The following is a 16,737-nucleotide window of genomic DNA, read 5'->3' as shown; positions in this document are numbered from 1 at the left end:
GTCTTGCGGAGGACTAATTAAAAGGGTGTCAGGACGTGGCCTCTTTGTTGGGGGTTGAGAGGTGGATGTGCAACTAGTGGCTGGTGTATTTTGTAGGCTGTGTACTGCCTGTGGATTATTTTCAAAGAAATGTTCCATGAAAGACATCCTACGCATTATGAGGGGAACAAGGGAGAACAAAACAACGTTTTTACTAGGGCCAGTGACATTGAGAATGTGCAAGTGCATGGGAGAGGGGGAGGGGAAAAGTGCATGGAAGGGGGAGAAGTGGAAAGTGCGGAGCAGAAACATAAATAATAATAAATAAATAATAAAGGCAACAAACAGTGGTAGTGCAGCCAGCAAGTGCTGGCTTTAAAGCAGCAGCCACATAGGACTGATAAGTGCAGGAAGAAAAAGGGAGCGGGAAGAGGGTGGGACTGTATGGGTACAGATACAAACCCCCGTGTAAGGGGTGGCCCGGAGGCAGTGCGGGTGGCAGGGTGAGCAGGTTCCTGGGCCAGGCGGACAGAGGGTGGCCAGGTGCACAGTGCCAGAAGAGAACAGATCAGCAGGGGAGAGGGTGGGCGAAGAAAGAAGCAAAGAGGAAGGTCTTGAGGTGTTTGCGGAACCGGAGATGGTTCTCCTCAATTTTTAGAGTGGCAGGGAGGCTGTTCCAGAGGGAGGCACTAGCCGAGGACAGATCTGCCCCCAGCTCGTTTGTTTGAAAAATGAGTGACCTTGAGCGAGTTCGAGGTAGAGGAGCGAAGAGCTTGGGAAGGGAGGTATTTGTGGAGAGAGAGCTGAAGGTATTTTGGACCCAGGCCCCAGAAGGCCTTCTGGACAATGCAGAAGGTTTTGAATTTAATCCTTGCATCCACTGGGAGCCAATGGAGAGATTTCAGAGCTGGAGAGATACGATCCCAGGGCTTCAGGCCAAGGACAAGTCTTGCGTTTCTGTTCTGGATTAGTTGCAGAGGGCAGAGGGTAGAGGCAGGTAGGTTTAGAAAGAGGCTGTTACTGTAGTCCAACCTAGAGAGAACCAGAGCTTGGCAGACAGTGAGCTTCTGAGGGAAGGAGAGGCAGGGTAGAGTACCTCTGAGGAGGTGCAGTAGGAAGTTTGATTTTTTTGGAGACATCAGAGATGTGGGAGTTGAAGGAAAGTGTGGAATCAAAGAGGACCCCGAGATTCTTAGCCACGCAGGTGGGTGTAGGAGGAGGGCCAAGTGAGGCCGGCCAGAGAGTGAGGGAAAAGGATGGGGAAGGTGTGCCGAAGAGGAGGATCTCAGTCTTGCTGGCGTTCAGACAAAGATCATTGGCGGAACACCAATTTTGAATGGCAGTGAGGCAGTCAGAGGTGAGAGAGGGAGAGGAGGTGGCCGAGGGCAGCCTGAAAATGAGTTGAGTGTTGTTAGCATAACACTGGAAATTTGAGCAGAAAATGCCAATGTAGCGGGCAAGAGTTGCCAGGTACTGGTTGAAAAGCCAGGGCGAGAGGTTAGACCCCTGGGTAACACCACAGGTAGAGAGGGAGATAGATGATAGGAAGGACCCCAATATGAACTGGGAGGGTCGATCAGAGAGGAAAGAGGTCAGCCAGGCCAGAGCCAGATCGGTGATACTTAGGTGATCACAGAGACGGTTCAGCAGGATGGTATGGTTGACCGTGTCAAAGGCAGAAGAGAGATCGAGTAGGATGAGGACAGAGAGAATGCTATAGTCAAGGTTGGAGAGAAGGTCTTCACAGATTTTCAGGAGAGCAGTTTCCGTGCTTCTGGCAGCTCTGAAGCCGGACTGGTGGTCGTGGAGACAGCCAACAGAATAAGAATGAAGGTTAAGCTGGGGGATGGCCAGCTTTTCAAGGCGTTTACCCAGAAAGGGAGTAATGGAAATTGGGCGATAATTGGCAGGACAAGAAGGATCAGCTGTGGGTTTCTTGAGAAGAGGATGCACAAGGGAGTGCTTTAGAGGGGAGGGGAAGGATCTTGAGGCAAAGCAGTGGTCGCAGAAATCGACAACGGCCGGAGCGAGGGTGTCAATGTGGTCCTTGATGGTTTTGGCGGAACAGGGGTGAATCTGTTTTGACAAGCCTTTCATGGAGCGGACTTGTCTAGCCACCTCATCGGTGGAGAAAAGAGGAAAGTATGAGAAGGAGGGTGGGGGGATGGCTAAGGGAGGGTCAACACGCAAAGATGGAGAGGAAGGGGAGGAGAGGGTGGACAGGATGTCCTGGGTTTTTGAGATAAAGTGAGCGGCAAGGGCATTGCAAAGAGCCTGGGAGGGAACAGGAAGGGTTGAGACTGCAGCAGGGTTGGCCAGCTCCTTGCAGATTTAAAGAGTACAACGTTTATGAACATTGGCAAGAGAATAACAGATTGTGGATATGTTGACTGCTTCCTCACTAAGGAGTGATTAGTGAACTGAATTTGAATATAAATCTTATGGATACATTTTGATGAGTTCGAACTTTGATTTTTTGATTATGCAGATTAAACTGGAGTACAATGTTTATATCTGCTTTCTACAAACCGTGAACTTATATAACCCAGGTTGGGTGCAAACAGAGCGAGACTGTGTGGCTTGGTATTGTTACCCAGCTTCTTGCTCCAAAGATGCAGAAGGTTGCCAGCCTTAAAGACCTTCCGGGGAGGGGTACAAATCAAAGGTACGCCCTGCGGAGAAGTGGAGGTAGTCTGAAGTGGGTCAGAGGAGGAGGGAGGAGGAGTGGGCAAGGTAGCCAAGGAATGAGAGGAAGGTACAGCCGGAGAGGAAAGGAAGTTGATGAGGCGAGGGAAGCACCTATCGAAGGAGGAGGAGATTGGCCTGAGGACCTTGGGCCATGACAATGCCATTAAGGTAGACATAAAGGATGACTTTGGAGGAGCCAAGGGAGGCCAAGAGGACGTCCCAGGGAGTGCCACCATTAATGGGAGAGGAGGAGACAGGACAGAGATCATATGTAGGGTCCATAGATCCGGTGAAGGAACGACAAAGAGGATGTCGGTGAGGGGCTGTCTGGAAGAGGCGCTGGAATAGGTATCAGCAATAGGGAGACCTGGGTTAGAGGCCAAGATATCCTTTTTAAACTTCTTCTTACAAGACTTAGTGAGAAGGGAAGGATAGTTGATAGAGAAGCAGCTGGAAAAGATGGGAGAAACAGAAGGCACCATGGGTAGGAGAGAGGGGGCAGAGAGAGGAGTGTGCAAGTACAGCTTTATGGAACAGTCACTGGGCTAGCAGGTTACAATCAATGGTCAAAGTTAAATGCAATACACAGCCAGATTTGATACTTAAATTAAATGCAAAATACAGCCAGAATTGATTGACAAGTTTCATATATGGCCCTGTTGTTTAGGAAATGAAGTGAGAGTAAGAGGGTAAAGGTGAGTACAGAAATGCCTTGATTAATATATAGCAGGGAGAAGCTGAGAGTACCGGCAAAGATGAGGTTACAGGGCAGTCAGGCGGAGGTGACTAACCCATACAAAGTGAGGTAGCAGAAGCATGGTAGTCCAGGGTTTGAAACCTCAAGGAGGGTTGGGTTTCGGAAGAGGTTCCATGTTGCGGCCTGTCAGCGGACAGGAAGCAGACAGGGGACTTAGAAATGGGCCTTTGAAAACAGGCCGGCTCCACGCCTCCCGGTCCCACCAATCGGAAGTTGTAGAAGGGGTGAGCCAATCAGCAAGGCTCAGGTCAACCAGCAAAGGGATCAGTGAAAAATCAGGCAGCCATTTTGGAGTGGTTATCAGGTGCAGCAAAATTTAAGTCGGGGCACTCAGTAAAGTAGGTTAGGGGCACACAACAGCTCCGTCTGGAGCAAAAAACACGTGCATCTGAATGTGCTTCTCTAGCAAACAAGGGGCTGCAGGGACACGTGTGCAACTACAAAAAATGCAACTTTCTGAGTTATTAAAATGTAATTTCCATTTTAAAATCAGGATCTTCTTTTTGGCAGCCAGTACTTTCATTTTCACTGGAAAACTCTATACATAGGGGGGAGGGGCGTGGCAAAGCGAGGGGGCCACAGGGCTTACCTCTGCAAGGTGAGCTGATGGGCGCGTGATCAGTGCTTTCTCAAGACATCAGGATTCACGAGGGAGAAGGGGCGCACAGGGAGCGCAAGATACAATGGATCAAAAACAGCTGCTCCGATTTTGCAGGGATGCGCACGATGGCGCAAGGATCACTGAAGATGAGGAACTGCTGAATGCCGCTTCCGGGTATGCACACGAGGACCACGTGTAGCTGGAGCCTGGTAGAACTGCTGATCAGCTGAGACGGTGCACGCACAAGCGTGAGGACAAGGGGGAAAGAGCAGGCCAATGTAAGAGTGCGCACGAGGGGCGCAGGGACAGCTGTGTGCAGTAGAACTGCTGTGGATGGTAAAGGGGCCAGAAATGGGCCTTTGAAAACAGGCCAGCTTCACGCCTCCCGGTCAATGACTTCACAGGACCATTGAGAGGAGCTTGGTACAGTAAGAGTCGTCTGATATTTGTGGAGTAGGCTGCTTATGTGTTATGTGTAGCACCTGCTAAAATACCGTCCGCTTGGGAAGCACTCTCTTTCTCTTTGTGAGGTGTACTACCTTTCTCCTTATGGGAATGGTGACTCTTAGGAGTGCATTTTCGACATTCTCCCTTTCAGGAGTGTCTCCGGGACATGTTTTTGCACCAGCTGGGCTAATTTAGAAGAACTGGTGGTTTTTCGCCGATTTTGATATTGGTGTGGAGTGTCGAGTCGGATTGGACACCGCGTCTGTTGCGTTTATTGTGCAACTTTGGGGGCCTGTCATGTGGCGATCGAGATCTTGAGTGCCCTTGACGCAGTGTGGTGCCGTGTGGACGATGGCATCGTCGACTTTCGGGGGCGTGGGTTATGTGCTTGGTGTGAGTTGCACTGTGTGTGCTACTGCCGTCGGGTGTCGTCCCCGAAACAGTGCCGCCGGTCTGTCTATTGGGGTTCGTGGCTAGCACGTGGGAATCGATCGGTTCCCCATTGCCTTCTGAAAAGACGGCGATGCTGCCGTCGCTGGATGCACCCTCCACGTCCAAGGCGGCCTCGGCCTGCATGGCGTGGGGGGCCCAACGCTTGGTCGTTCGGTCCTTGAGTGTTTTCGGTTTGGAGAGCTGACGAGCTTGACAATGGCCCTTGTGGTTCCGTGCAAGACAAAGGTTGCACACCCGGTGCTTGTCTTTCCAGGGGAACTTTTTATTGCAACTAGGGCAGAATATAAATGGTGTGTTTTCCATAATTGTAAGGAAGGGCAGCTTGGCGAAAATAGAGAGGTTAAAGGCGAATATGCATTCTCTTAGAGCCCTAAGAAATGGCCACCGCCCAATCTCCATACTGTCTGGACACAGGCCCGGTGCATTGAATCAAGGTCTTTGTCCGACGTTTGTCGTTTTTCACTGCCATCGAAGATGTTGTCGAAAGTCGGCGATTTAAAGGACAGAAAGAATAACTAACTCTAATTTTCAATAAATCGCTTTAGCCGAATAGGAACTCTGTGATTTAGCGTCCGTCGAAGATGATGGTGGAAAAAAACAATCTGAGGGACCTTAACGCGTGAAGGACCATGGGTACAGTGGATGTCACACTAGGGATAGTAATACTGGCACACCCTGTCGACGTCCCTTTTTGAGTTTCGAAAACAACCAACACTCTGCAGCTTCCACTAGATGTCGGCCTATGGATAGCATGTGATCTAAGCAGAGTACACAACCCTCAAACTTAATTCCCAGGCTGACTACGGGGAATATTCAACATCATGTGAATTACATTGATTGAGTTTGGCTAGACTAAATGTTAGATACTGTGAATCTGTCTCTTTATGTAGAGACGTACATTTAACTGAGACTAATAGAGTGCCAAGAGAGAGCATCAGAAGCACGGGAAGCTGTCCGGCAGGATTACGCTTTGGAGAGGCGAGGCAGAGGTGGAGAGAGAGTACTGTAAGAAGGGGAAGCCCCCTGATGATGATATGGTTGGAATAGGCCGAGCAGAGGAGAGTCACAGAGCCTGTGACTTTCGAGAAAGCACAGAACGGCAGTGGGAAATGCTGGAGGCCTGGCGTTTCCCAGAATCGAGAAGCCATTGTAAAGCAGCAGAAGTCAATAATTCGTGGTGGGATGGCCATGACAACATTGTGGTGGGCAGAGGGCCCAGTAAACCCATCATGTGGGGAGTCTACAAAGCTCCAGAGTGCCTGCACCTGTACCCACCTGCAGAGAGAGAAAGAAGACAGAGAGCAAGAAGAACTTGCCTTATTTCTATGAGGGAAGTTCATTTCTTAGCAAAACTAAGGACGGATGTTAAAGTCCAAAAATGAAGTCCGAATCCTATCAAACAATCTGACCCTATCACTTTAGAAAAAACAACTAAAAGCAAAACAAAGGGGAGGCTAAGTTCAGCAGCCGTAGCACTGCTTCTGCCTGACCCCGTTCAAACGTAGATGGTTCATAGACTTCAAGGGTTTCTCGTTTTCCATAGGTTATATTTCCTGGTTTCCAACTCAAAGTAAAGATCTCAAAAGCAACTGATTCTTGAGGCAAAACTATTCAACTCCTCCAAGATGATTTATAACCAACAAAAAGACTGTTTTTGCCTTTTCTTGCTTCAAGGTGTTGGGATTCCCCAAAGTTCTATAGTTTTGCAGTTTCCTTGGCTTTCTTAGCACCAATTCAAATATTTATGTCCGTTTTTCTTTCCTTTCATAGGTTATTTACATGCTCTGGTTTCTCAAGCTCCATGACCTAGCTTTTCTCAGCCGTTATACACAGTGTTAGTATTTCTCTTTCCCACTTTCATAGGGTTTTCTTACAATTGGTTTCTCAGGCTCCCATGACCTTGATCACTTCATTAGCTTGTGTTAACAATTCTTGCTTTACTTACAATTACTCGCTCAGGGTTTTTGCACATCTGGGTTGCTCAGGTTTCCATAACCTTGATAGTTTTTTCAATCATTAATCACAAAATTAGTTTTATTCTCAGTCCCCCTTTCATATGGTTTTTGCACTTCAGTGTTTCTCATGCACTGGTAACCTTGATAGCTTTCCCACCTGTAATTAACAACGTTCATATCTTTCTTCATCCCCCATTTTGTAGGGGGCTTGTACACTCCGTTTTCTCAGGCTCCAGTAACCTTGATAGCTTTCCCATTCATTATTCACAAAGCTTGCACCTTTAGCAGTATATTCTCTGCAGGGTTTCTCGGGCACTATTATGGGCAGCATCCATTTAATTCAAAAGACCCAGGCAATCTCCACGGAAAAAAGACTTCAGTTGATATTCATTCAGAATGGGAAACAGAAACCAAGTGCAGAACGGGTGTAAATACTTTAATTGTATGAAATAATCATAATCCAATGCTAGACACTTCAGTAATGTTCAGGGATATATTTAAGGATTTATGGTAGTCAACTCCTGCTTCATGGCATTGAGTTTTATTTTTCTTCTTCGTATGCTTTCTGGTCCGCGATTATACAACAATGATATGCACAAAGGATTAATGATGCATTATGCTTGTATATTTCAACCTCTATAGTATGCCGCCATATGTCCAGAGATATTTAAAAAAATTCAGGATGCATTTCAGGGACAGGATAACCCAACATGCTCTTTAGCCCGATACCTACACAGTTTCTCTTCTTTTTTTTTTTTTTAAATGAAATGCATCATGCAGACACTGTACCCACAAGGGATCTGCATGGCAACCTCCTCCTTGTTTCTTAAACTACCCCCAATACGTACACACAGAGACAACTCAAATACATAGAATGTATTCTTATTCCTGGCCCAACACTAAAAGGCAGGTTTGACTATCACGAATTGTCACTACAGATGTCCTAGAATGCCCTTTTTTCTTTCCAACCCTAACCCCTTACTACCAAGACCAGCAAAACTGACCTTACAGCCGCAGTGGTTGCATGCCCTCCGCTTAGTCCTTTTTAGCCTGTGCTCAGTCATCGCCTCATGGCAGGAGCAAGTACACTCTTTTGTTGTCGAAGTCTCCGCCCATTCCATCTCCTGCAAACACGAACACAATTATATGTTTTTCAAGCCCTTGACTTGCTTGTTCATGCAGTAAGTATGAAAAATAAGCATTGCTCCAAAACTATAAGTACAGGGTTGTCTAAAAAAGGAACATTTATTTTTTTTAATGTTATGGTTCAACTGATTCTCTCACAAAATCACAACACATTACTACATATGATCAACACATACAGCAATCTAAAATCTTGAAACAATATACACAATACAGAGTTATAAAACCAATACATTATAATATAACCAACTTATAATTCAGCATATTTATCATCTTAAATTACATTTATTTGTTCTCAATTAAGGGAATTTCTTTTTTTACAACAAAAATAATAAACAGGGTACCTCTTGAAACACACAATTACCGTCACCAAAGACTTCTACTGTAGCACACACGGGTGACGTAAAATAATACTTTTGTGCTAGGTCTAAGGGAGGCCTGGTGCCACAAGTAGACCCTGACACAAGATTGCACGTTTCAAAACCTTTATTTGTATATTTTGATTGGGGGTTAGGAGAGCTCCTAGCTTGCTCTAATACTAAAATGGGAGTAACCTCAACCATAAACTAAAGAAAACACAGCCCTATCAAAATAATAATGGCCTATGCAACAGAACAAAAAATAAACGAATGCCTGCCCTTACTCTAAGATAACAAATGGGTGAAGGAATATAGATCGGGTCAAAAGAAAACCAGTGAAAAAAATAAATGTCAGCGTGGCTGAGCAACTGTCTCGCCCCACGTTTTGCAGCACGTGGTAAGGTGGCACACTTGGCTTTGGTGATGCACTCTGGCTCCAGACACATATGCAGTTCAAAGATTTTGAACCAGGGACTGCTTGGCCTACCACAATAAAGTACCCTTTTTTGGCAGTTCAACTAAAGCACCACAGTTCACAATCCCAGTTCAGCTTCTTCTGCAGAAGTACAATTTCACACAGGTCTCCCTCTGCCGGGCTCAGACCTTAATATCACAGTTCATGGGGTTTAATTCCCCAAGCTTTGTATCACATTCACTAGGCTCAACTCCATCGGGCTCAAGCCTCTCTCTTACTTTTTCTACCGAAGACTTCCGAATGTCCAAGGATTTTTCCAAAACCTCTGCATGATCACTTCAACCTTTCGTCTCATTTGCTTTCCCCTCTATAACACAAACGTTTCTCGATTCCTTATAGCTTCGCAAACATACAAAAAGAAAGTTAAACAAAAATCTTCACTAAACTACACTTTCTTGCAATGCCTTGTGGTACTTGCAGTTTTCACTCTCAGGCTCCCCTCAGTCGGGCGCAAGCCTCGTTTCCTACTTTTTCCATGTGTTTCTTGTCTGCATGATAACACAAAGACCTTCGATTGTACTGCTTCATACGGCATGACCACTTTGCTACTTGGCATCGCGCTGAGCCTTTAACGTTGAACAAAAGTCTTTAAATCACTTCCCTCGTGGTTGTCTTACATGCAACCGTTGCTTACCACTTTGTTGCCGCTACAATCTTCGTTTCACACAGACTGGTCTTTTAGGGCATTCACTTGACTCACCGGCTGTGTAAACTCCTTGCGTTTGCTCGCGGCTCTATTCCTCGAGTCAAGGATTGCAGCTCACAGCTGGAGTCTCACCCCCTCACCCCCATCTCTGTTGTTCACCTGGGAGGGTCGCTGATAAAGTGGAAACACTATGGAAGTTTTCCCTTTCCTTTCAATCAGCCTTTCACCTTTCATCTGCAAACCTGAGGATCACGGGGAGGTAATGACCTCTCGCAGGGAGGTTCGGGATTTTTCTACTTCTTGCTTCCATCCCTCAGTCTGTCGCCATGCTCCACCTGGTTTGCCGTGGAAGTACTGCTTCGTTCCGTGTCTCACCTTGCTCAGAGAGTGTGTCCCAGTGTATCAGCTTTTATTCATGTGGGGGAGAGTTAATGTGTGCCAGGTGTATGCAATTGTGGTAAATTGGCTGACCATATTAATGAGACATGTCAAGTGTAACGTATGAGTGTCAATCTTTGTCCTCTTAGACAATCTCTTCGTCGGCTCAGTATTTGTGTAAAAAAGGGGGGGAACTGGGATGTAGGAATAACCTAAAAAATAGGATGGGATCAGGTTATTGGAAAGGGGGGATACCACGTCACTCCATTAGATACCTCACCCCCACTCCCTGAGGACTCCTCGCCCAGGTGATCCTCCCACACTAGTCCACCCCCAGCGTCTGTATCCAAAGACGATGGCCGTGCCCTGGCCACCTGAGCGAGAGACCCCCTGGGGACTAGACGGCGAGACACCCCCGGGTTTCTCACATAGGATACAATCCAAATACATACTACACCGTTAATGTCCCTAAAAACAAGAACTCAACTTTTCCAGGTAAAAGAAATTACCCTAGGGAGTAGAGATGTGCCACCTATCTAACAGGGGTAGCAAGAGAGCAATATATCCATCTACTAAACTCAGGACTGTATCAAACGGTGCATAGTGCTTGCATGTTCTACAGAGAATTATCTCTGAATTTACCAACTGTGCTGGTTTCCACCGACAAAGACCGTGAAGGCAGCTAAACCCAGGGCAAATAATAAAAAAAAAACACAAAAATAAAATATTAAAAACAGAGGACTGCGTGTCGCAGTAGCAAAACACCAGGCATTTCAGGGGGGGCTTATGTGCTTTATTTTACCCACCTTTGAGTGTGCATGCGTGTATAGTGCCCTACACTAGAGTATCCAATTCCATTAGACCATCGGTGACCATGCCCATAAAACCTTGAGAAATTTCATATTGTATCCCTATCACATTAGTCGACCGGTTTCAGTGACTTCAGAGTGAGTCAACTTCCTCGTGATCAAAAACATTAATCTTTCATTTGTTCTGGGGTCATCTCTCCTGTCCTCAACCACAGTGTAGAAGCGGCTACTGTGCAAAACGTTTCAGATCAATCATCACATTGTCAATCTGCACAGCCAAAAGTACCAAGGAACAAGTCAATCACTTAGCTGCCGCCTGAATGCAATGCCTTCATACTCCAGGGAGCCAGTGTCCAAAGGAATTGGGTGGTCTCAGCACGGACCCCCTTGTCTCATTGAAAGCTATTTTGTTAGATTTAGTTTTACACCCATATTGGATCCTTCAAGTTTTAACTTCCAAAGTGACTCTGTATTTAAAGTAATAAAATCCTCCAAGTATTTCCCTAAACATGTTAGTCTCAATTCAGTAAAGTTCTCACAGTCCAAACTTAAATGCTGAAGTGTTTCAATTTGTGTACCTTTACAAAACCTTTCCTCTCCAAGGACATTTTTTCTGGCCTGGATGATTTCATTAGTGGCCAGTAGATACAGCCTCATTCTTAATAAAATGTCCTCCAGATTAATTGGGGAAATTGCACAATATACCTAGATAACGTATTCACAGGTTTCCCATCCATATTAATATATTGGCGGTGCACATAAGACTCACATTTCCCAATGGTACGGATCCAGTCAGCTTCTCCAAGGTATTTCCTCGCTAAATTAGGGTCTCCCTTCAAATCCAATTCTGATAGGTCTAGCTCAATCAAAATATTCTTACAAGCATCTTCCCACTCTTTTAATCTACTCTCCTTCTGATTAAAATTTGATGTAACCACCCTAACAAAGACTGTTCCTGCGCCACTAAAATCTTACGATAAAAACTTAAAATGTTCCATGCAACCTGGAGCAACAGATAAAAGTCCCAACTAAAAGCAGAGTATCTATAGGGACGGAGAGAAAGCCTTCCGCATTTAGCACAAATCCTATAGTGGTTCCAGAGTATAATTCTCACACAAGATCCATTAAATGCGAGGGTCACCCCCAGGTTTTTAATTTTGTCCAGAGAAGGGAACGACTAACTGATTCGAATGCCATACTAAAATCAATAAAAAATAAGTACACAGGTATTTTGGTAACAGCGAACCTATATTGAATGCCATTTATTAAAAAAACATTTAGGTTAGTTCCAACCGCCCCTTACAAATCCATATTGCCAGGGCTCCAAACATTTTGCATCTTCAGCCCATCTTCTAATTTCAGATTTCTCTATAGAGCAAAATATTTTCCAAGGCACATCAAGAAGGGCTATGGGGCGATAATTACCCAGATCAGACCGATCCCATTTTGTATAAATGGTAACAATAATCAAGGTTTTCCAAGATGGGGGATTTGCTCTTAAAACTAAAACTCTTTAATAGAGTTGCTGTAATATTTTAGCCCATGCCATAGGAGAACCTTTCAGAGTCACATTTCGAAAGACCAGCGGGACAGGGGGTTCTAGAGGTCTTAATTCTCACTACGATTTCCATAAATATCCTCAATAGAAAAATGCAGATCCCAAGCAGCCTTATTAATTCAAGGCCAATATTTAGTTTTATCTTCATTTTCATTATATACCTTTGAACAGAATTCAGCCCATACCTCTTCAGAAATAGGATTTGCCAGGGGCTGAGTTTGCAGATTAAACTGATTATTAATAAGATCCCAAAACTGAGCAGTATTCCGGCACGTCAGGATGGTTAACATTTTTTCAGCATCTCGCTGTGCCATAAAATTACGGTGTTGTCGTAACCAGTTCCTGAACTTATTACGCGCATGCACTCGTAACTCCATACAATAAAGAGGGTGTGCGCACTGTAAAACATGCAATCCCCACCTCAATCATTTTTTCTGGGTCTCAACTTCCTTGTCAAAAGAGTGGGTATGCATAGCTCGATTTTTGGTTGGATGTGACAATTTGTACAGCCCCTCCAACTTCTCATTGTAGGATAAACTCTATAATTCAACCCTTCAGCTTATCCCTTGGAGATGAACACCCAATAACACATCGAATCTGTCCACAATATAACTATTCCACACGAGACAATTTCTCGATTCATTACATTTCAGAATCAGTGGGAAGACATCTTTGACCAAACCATATTCAAGAACTCTATATTCCAGCCATAGACCTGCATGGTCATTGGTTTCCAACTCCCTCTCACCTGTAAAGTTTCACACCTAGACACAATGGCATTGGAGGCAAAAAAATAATCAATATACGTAAATAGTACTCGGTTCTTCCAGGTAAGATTGGGAGAAATGCACCCAGCTAGAATTCCATGAATTCTGTATAAATCCCACTCTTCCAGAAACCTACACCAAGTCTTTCCTCTGGAAATGCATTCCTTCTCCAAGGTCGTGGGCATAGCCATCGCCTCTAGATCATTTAGACAAGAACAGTTAACATCACAACCAAGCAACACTTCCACAACCTTCACATGGATCGAAACGGCTTCAAAGATTGCAAATAAGGAAACCATCACAGTTTGAGAAGAAATAGCCATCGGATTCCAGTATGAATTCATAACCAGAACAGGGGGGCTTCTTCCCATACACTTTATCTCCAATCCAGGAGGATCAACTGAAGATAGGAACTCGGGCAGGAGTATGCCGTTACCCTAATGCCTTTGCCATTCCCGATACCCTCAAGTAGACCAGCAGAGGTCTACTTATTTTATCTTTAACTTACCCTGATCTTTGTGATAAGCTTTATTCAAGAGCAACATAAACCCATCCACCAATTGTTTATCAGGAGCCATGTCTCCTGTAACAAACACACATCCACCCCAGACAAGTCAACACTACCAGGATAAAAGAAATGACTGTGTCCTCTTGTATTCCACACCAAAATACGCAAAGGTTCCTGCAACAGCCTAGATGCTAGTCTACCACTGTACCATTCAAAGCTTTTGAAATCTATTTCCACTTAACATCCTCCACTTCCACACTTGTCAACTCAGGCTCCACTCTAGAAATGTATTTCCTTATCTGGTCCCACCAACACACGCCACTTGCCAATTCACTGCCTTCTCAAGGCACAGCCTAGGCTCTGAGTTACTTAACTGTTTTCTATCACACCTATTATTATAGGAAGCTAAAGCAAGGGTCAGACCTAAGAAATGTCCAATAGCCTTTGAAAGCAGGTTAGCCACAAGTTTAGAACAAATATGTTGAAGCACTTTAGGAGGACATTGATTATCCCAGAACTGAACACGTTCAATGTCGGCCGAGCAAAAATCCTGCAACTCAGGAATTACTGAAAATAACAGCCGAGCGATTCAAAGTCACTTTACCCTTTTCAGAAAGCAGTTTTTCCGAAAAAAACAAATATTCCTCTGGCAACTTCAGGCAAACATTCTAAGGTGGAAGCAGATCATTATTAGTTTGCAGTTGTACTCAATTACTGCTTTTTTACCTCTCAACTGACCCAGGGGAAACCCCCTTAACAAAGGCTCCTGCCTTAACACTTTAGCTGGAGCATCCTTAGCCACCATACCAGTCTCTGTCAGTATCATTGATTTGTCCAACTTATTTGAATTTGTCCTTATTCAGACTGATTTTGTAGTCCTTTCCAATTGCCGGATCTCCTTTAACCAACAGTCTGCAGGACTATTTAATTCCTCCTCAGAATCTGAATACACAAAAATTCAACATAGCATTTCCCATTTGAGAATCACCAAAGTCACAAGTTACATTAGTAGGTGGAAGCCCTGGCTCAGTACTCTCATTTCCCTTGATTCCCACTCTATCTTCACATAAAACGTGCAACCTGCTCTCATTTCCATTTAGACCCTCATGTTCTTCAATGCACCCTTCTTTTTGCGTTGCATAATTTTCAACTTGATCTTTTCTCGGTAATGACAATTCATGCTCATCATTTACAAATGACACATTAAAGGTATGGGGCTGTGGTCACTTACAATAATATCCGCAAACGCAGGAACAGCATCCTGAATCTCACATATCACATCCAGTGGTTCAGGAGCAGGTTCGTTCATTACTGAATATTGACATGCTGTTTCATTCATTGGTCCTTTGTAAGGGGTTTTAATTATGGGAGCATCCCTGCATGCACCCATTAATAGCCCCTCCAAAAAGGCAATTTTTATCGTTCATCTCTATCAAGAGGTCAGGTTGCTCTAAAATGTTTTCGTTAACTGATGAAAACATCCTCACAAATGATTTCAAGACAAAGTCCAGGGTAGTTAATAGAGCGTATCCACTTGGCGAAACATCAGGCATCAATTGTCTCTGAGGCAACTCCTTAGCAGCCACAGAATGACAGTAGCTGTTACTCAGAGGCCAGTCAGAGTCACATCTGGAGAGCAATCATTTAAGTCACCTTGCGACAAGTGGTCAATATTTGCTATGCTATGGTGAGATTGAGCCGCAGACATCACAGCATCCCCCATGTGAGAGATGAAATTAGGAGAATATGTAGCGCATTCTGCAGCAGTAGAAATCTGATCTACCTGTATAGAATGCAGGTCACAACTAGGGGTAGCAGTTCTCAGACAGAGCCAGATTAAGGAGTTCTGCATCCGAAATGTTCTTAACCAAGGAGGTATTGCATAATGAGTCCATTAGACCATACAGCTCAGGTAAACTACCCACCATGGGGGAGCAAGGACGATGCATGAGGCTTTTAGTGGCCGGAGGCATGAGAGTTGACGATGTCTGCTCATCTAAATGAATAGCCCCAGCGGCGTTGCTTTTGCTAAACCGTCCTCCTTTTTCTAAATGTGTGCTTTTGGGGGTGGAGGCGTTAACAATTTTCGTGCCATTGTTAGCTGCCACTCTTTCTTCATGGCTCATGGCTACAATTAGTCCCAACAGTCCCGAGATGGGAACCATCCTCACTTATCTCTCTCTCAAAATGGCTTCGTAGGGCATATAGCGATTTCATTGCGGTAGAGTAAATCAATAACAGAACACAAATTAACTGGAACACTCACAGCTCTCACCACACAGTTACTACACGTCATGCAGCAGGTCTCCAAGTTCAAGTGTTTATTAAGAGTAAAGGTCCTAAATCTGCATGCAGAAACTACCTTCAGCTGACTGCTGTCGACTGCCAACACTTCTGCTAGCACTATGCTGAGTTTTTAAACTCTGGTCCTCCCCTTCAATATCAAAAGGCACAAGATCAATTTCAGCAAAGGTCCACACAGCAGCCGACTGCCAACACTACTGCCATCACTTGCACAAAGGATAATATAATCTGGTGATATAATGGTGTCTCTACAAGCCCAGACCAAGGTAAGAGTCTTTTGGCAATATTAGCTAAAGCTAGGAGAGGGGCATGGCATAAATGATGTGACATACCTGGAAGATGAGCATGTTGTCAATACCAGCCAAAACAAAGACATGGGCACAATGTTGCTAGCAATCAAACCCCTGTAGCAGCCATGGTTTAATATCCAGCCACACCCAGGAGAGGAACATGGTGTTCACTAGTAGTCAAAACCAGGGAATGGGCATACGCTCATTAACAGGCCTACCCATGAGGGAAGCATGGTTTTACTACCAGTCCATCACAACAAAAGAGGCGCCCTGTGTCACTATCAAGGGAAGATGTGCAGAATCACTACCAGCCAAACCCCCCAAGGAAGGGGTGGGGTGTTAGGGGAGAAATTAATTTCTGGAGTTCAAGCTCCCCAAATGTATAGTTTCTCTAAGCTATTTGCTGGAATCCTTGGGTTTTTCAACTTTTCTTCTATGGCCAGACTGTCTTCTACTGATGTCACTCTGCTACTGCAACCCTTTTTGGAGGTGCTACCCTTAGTAACCCATATCATCACCATTGCACAGGGCTTTTAAAGCAACCCATTTTAGTCCAAAAGGTGATTCTACCCCCTGAAAGTGTGTTGTGTAGTAAGGCTGGTGGAAGCTGCGATTTAGTA

At 44.9% G+C, this 16,737-nt stretch overlaps 1 protein-coding gene across 5 annotated transcripts in view; it reads right to left on the bottom strand.

Moving 5' to 3' along the window:
- Nucleotides 1–16,737, bottom strand: part of GON4L (gon-4 like) — a 2,357,623-nt gene that overhangs the window by 154,504 nt on the left and 2,186,382 nt on the right. For all 5 annotated transcript variants that reach the window (XM_069649947.1, XM_069649953.1, XM_069649967.1 and 2 more), the window contains one exon: nt 7,885–8,004. In XM_069649947.1, coding sequence (XP_069506048.1) covers nt 7,885–8,004 — 120 coding nt within the window. The remainder of the gene's footprint in view (nt 1–7,884; nt 8,005–16,737) is intronic.

The sequence above is a fragment of the Ambystoma mexicanum genome, chromosome 1p, assembly GCF_040938575.1.
Source record: "Ambystoma mexicanum isolate Mex_15411 chromosome 1p, UKY_AmexF1_1, whole genome shotgun sequence".
Lineage (NCBI taxonomy): Eukaryota > Metazoa > Chordata > Amphibia > Caudata > Ambystomatidae > Ambystoma > Ambystoma mexicanum.
This window is presented reverse-complemented; position numbering and strand designations above follow the sequence as displayed.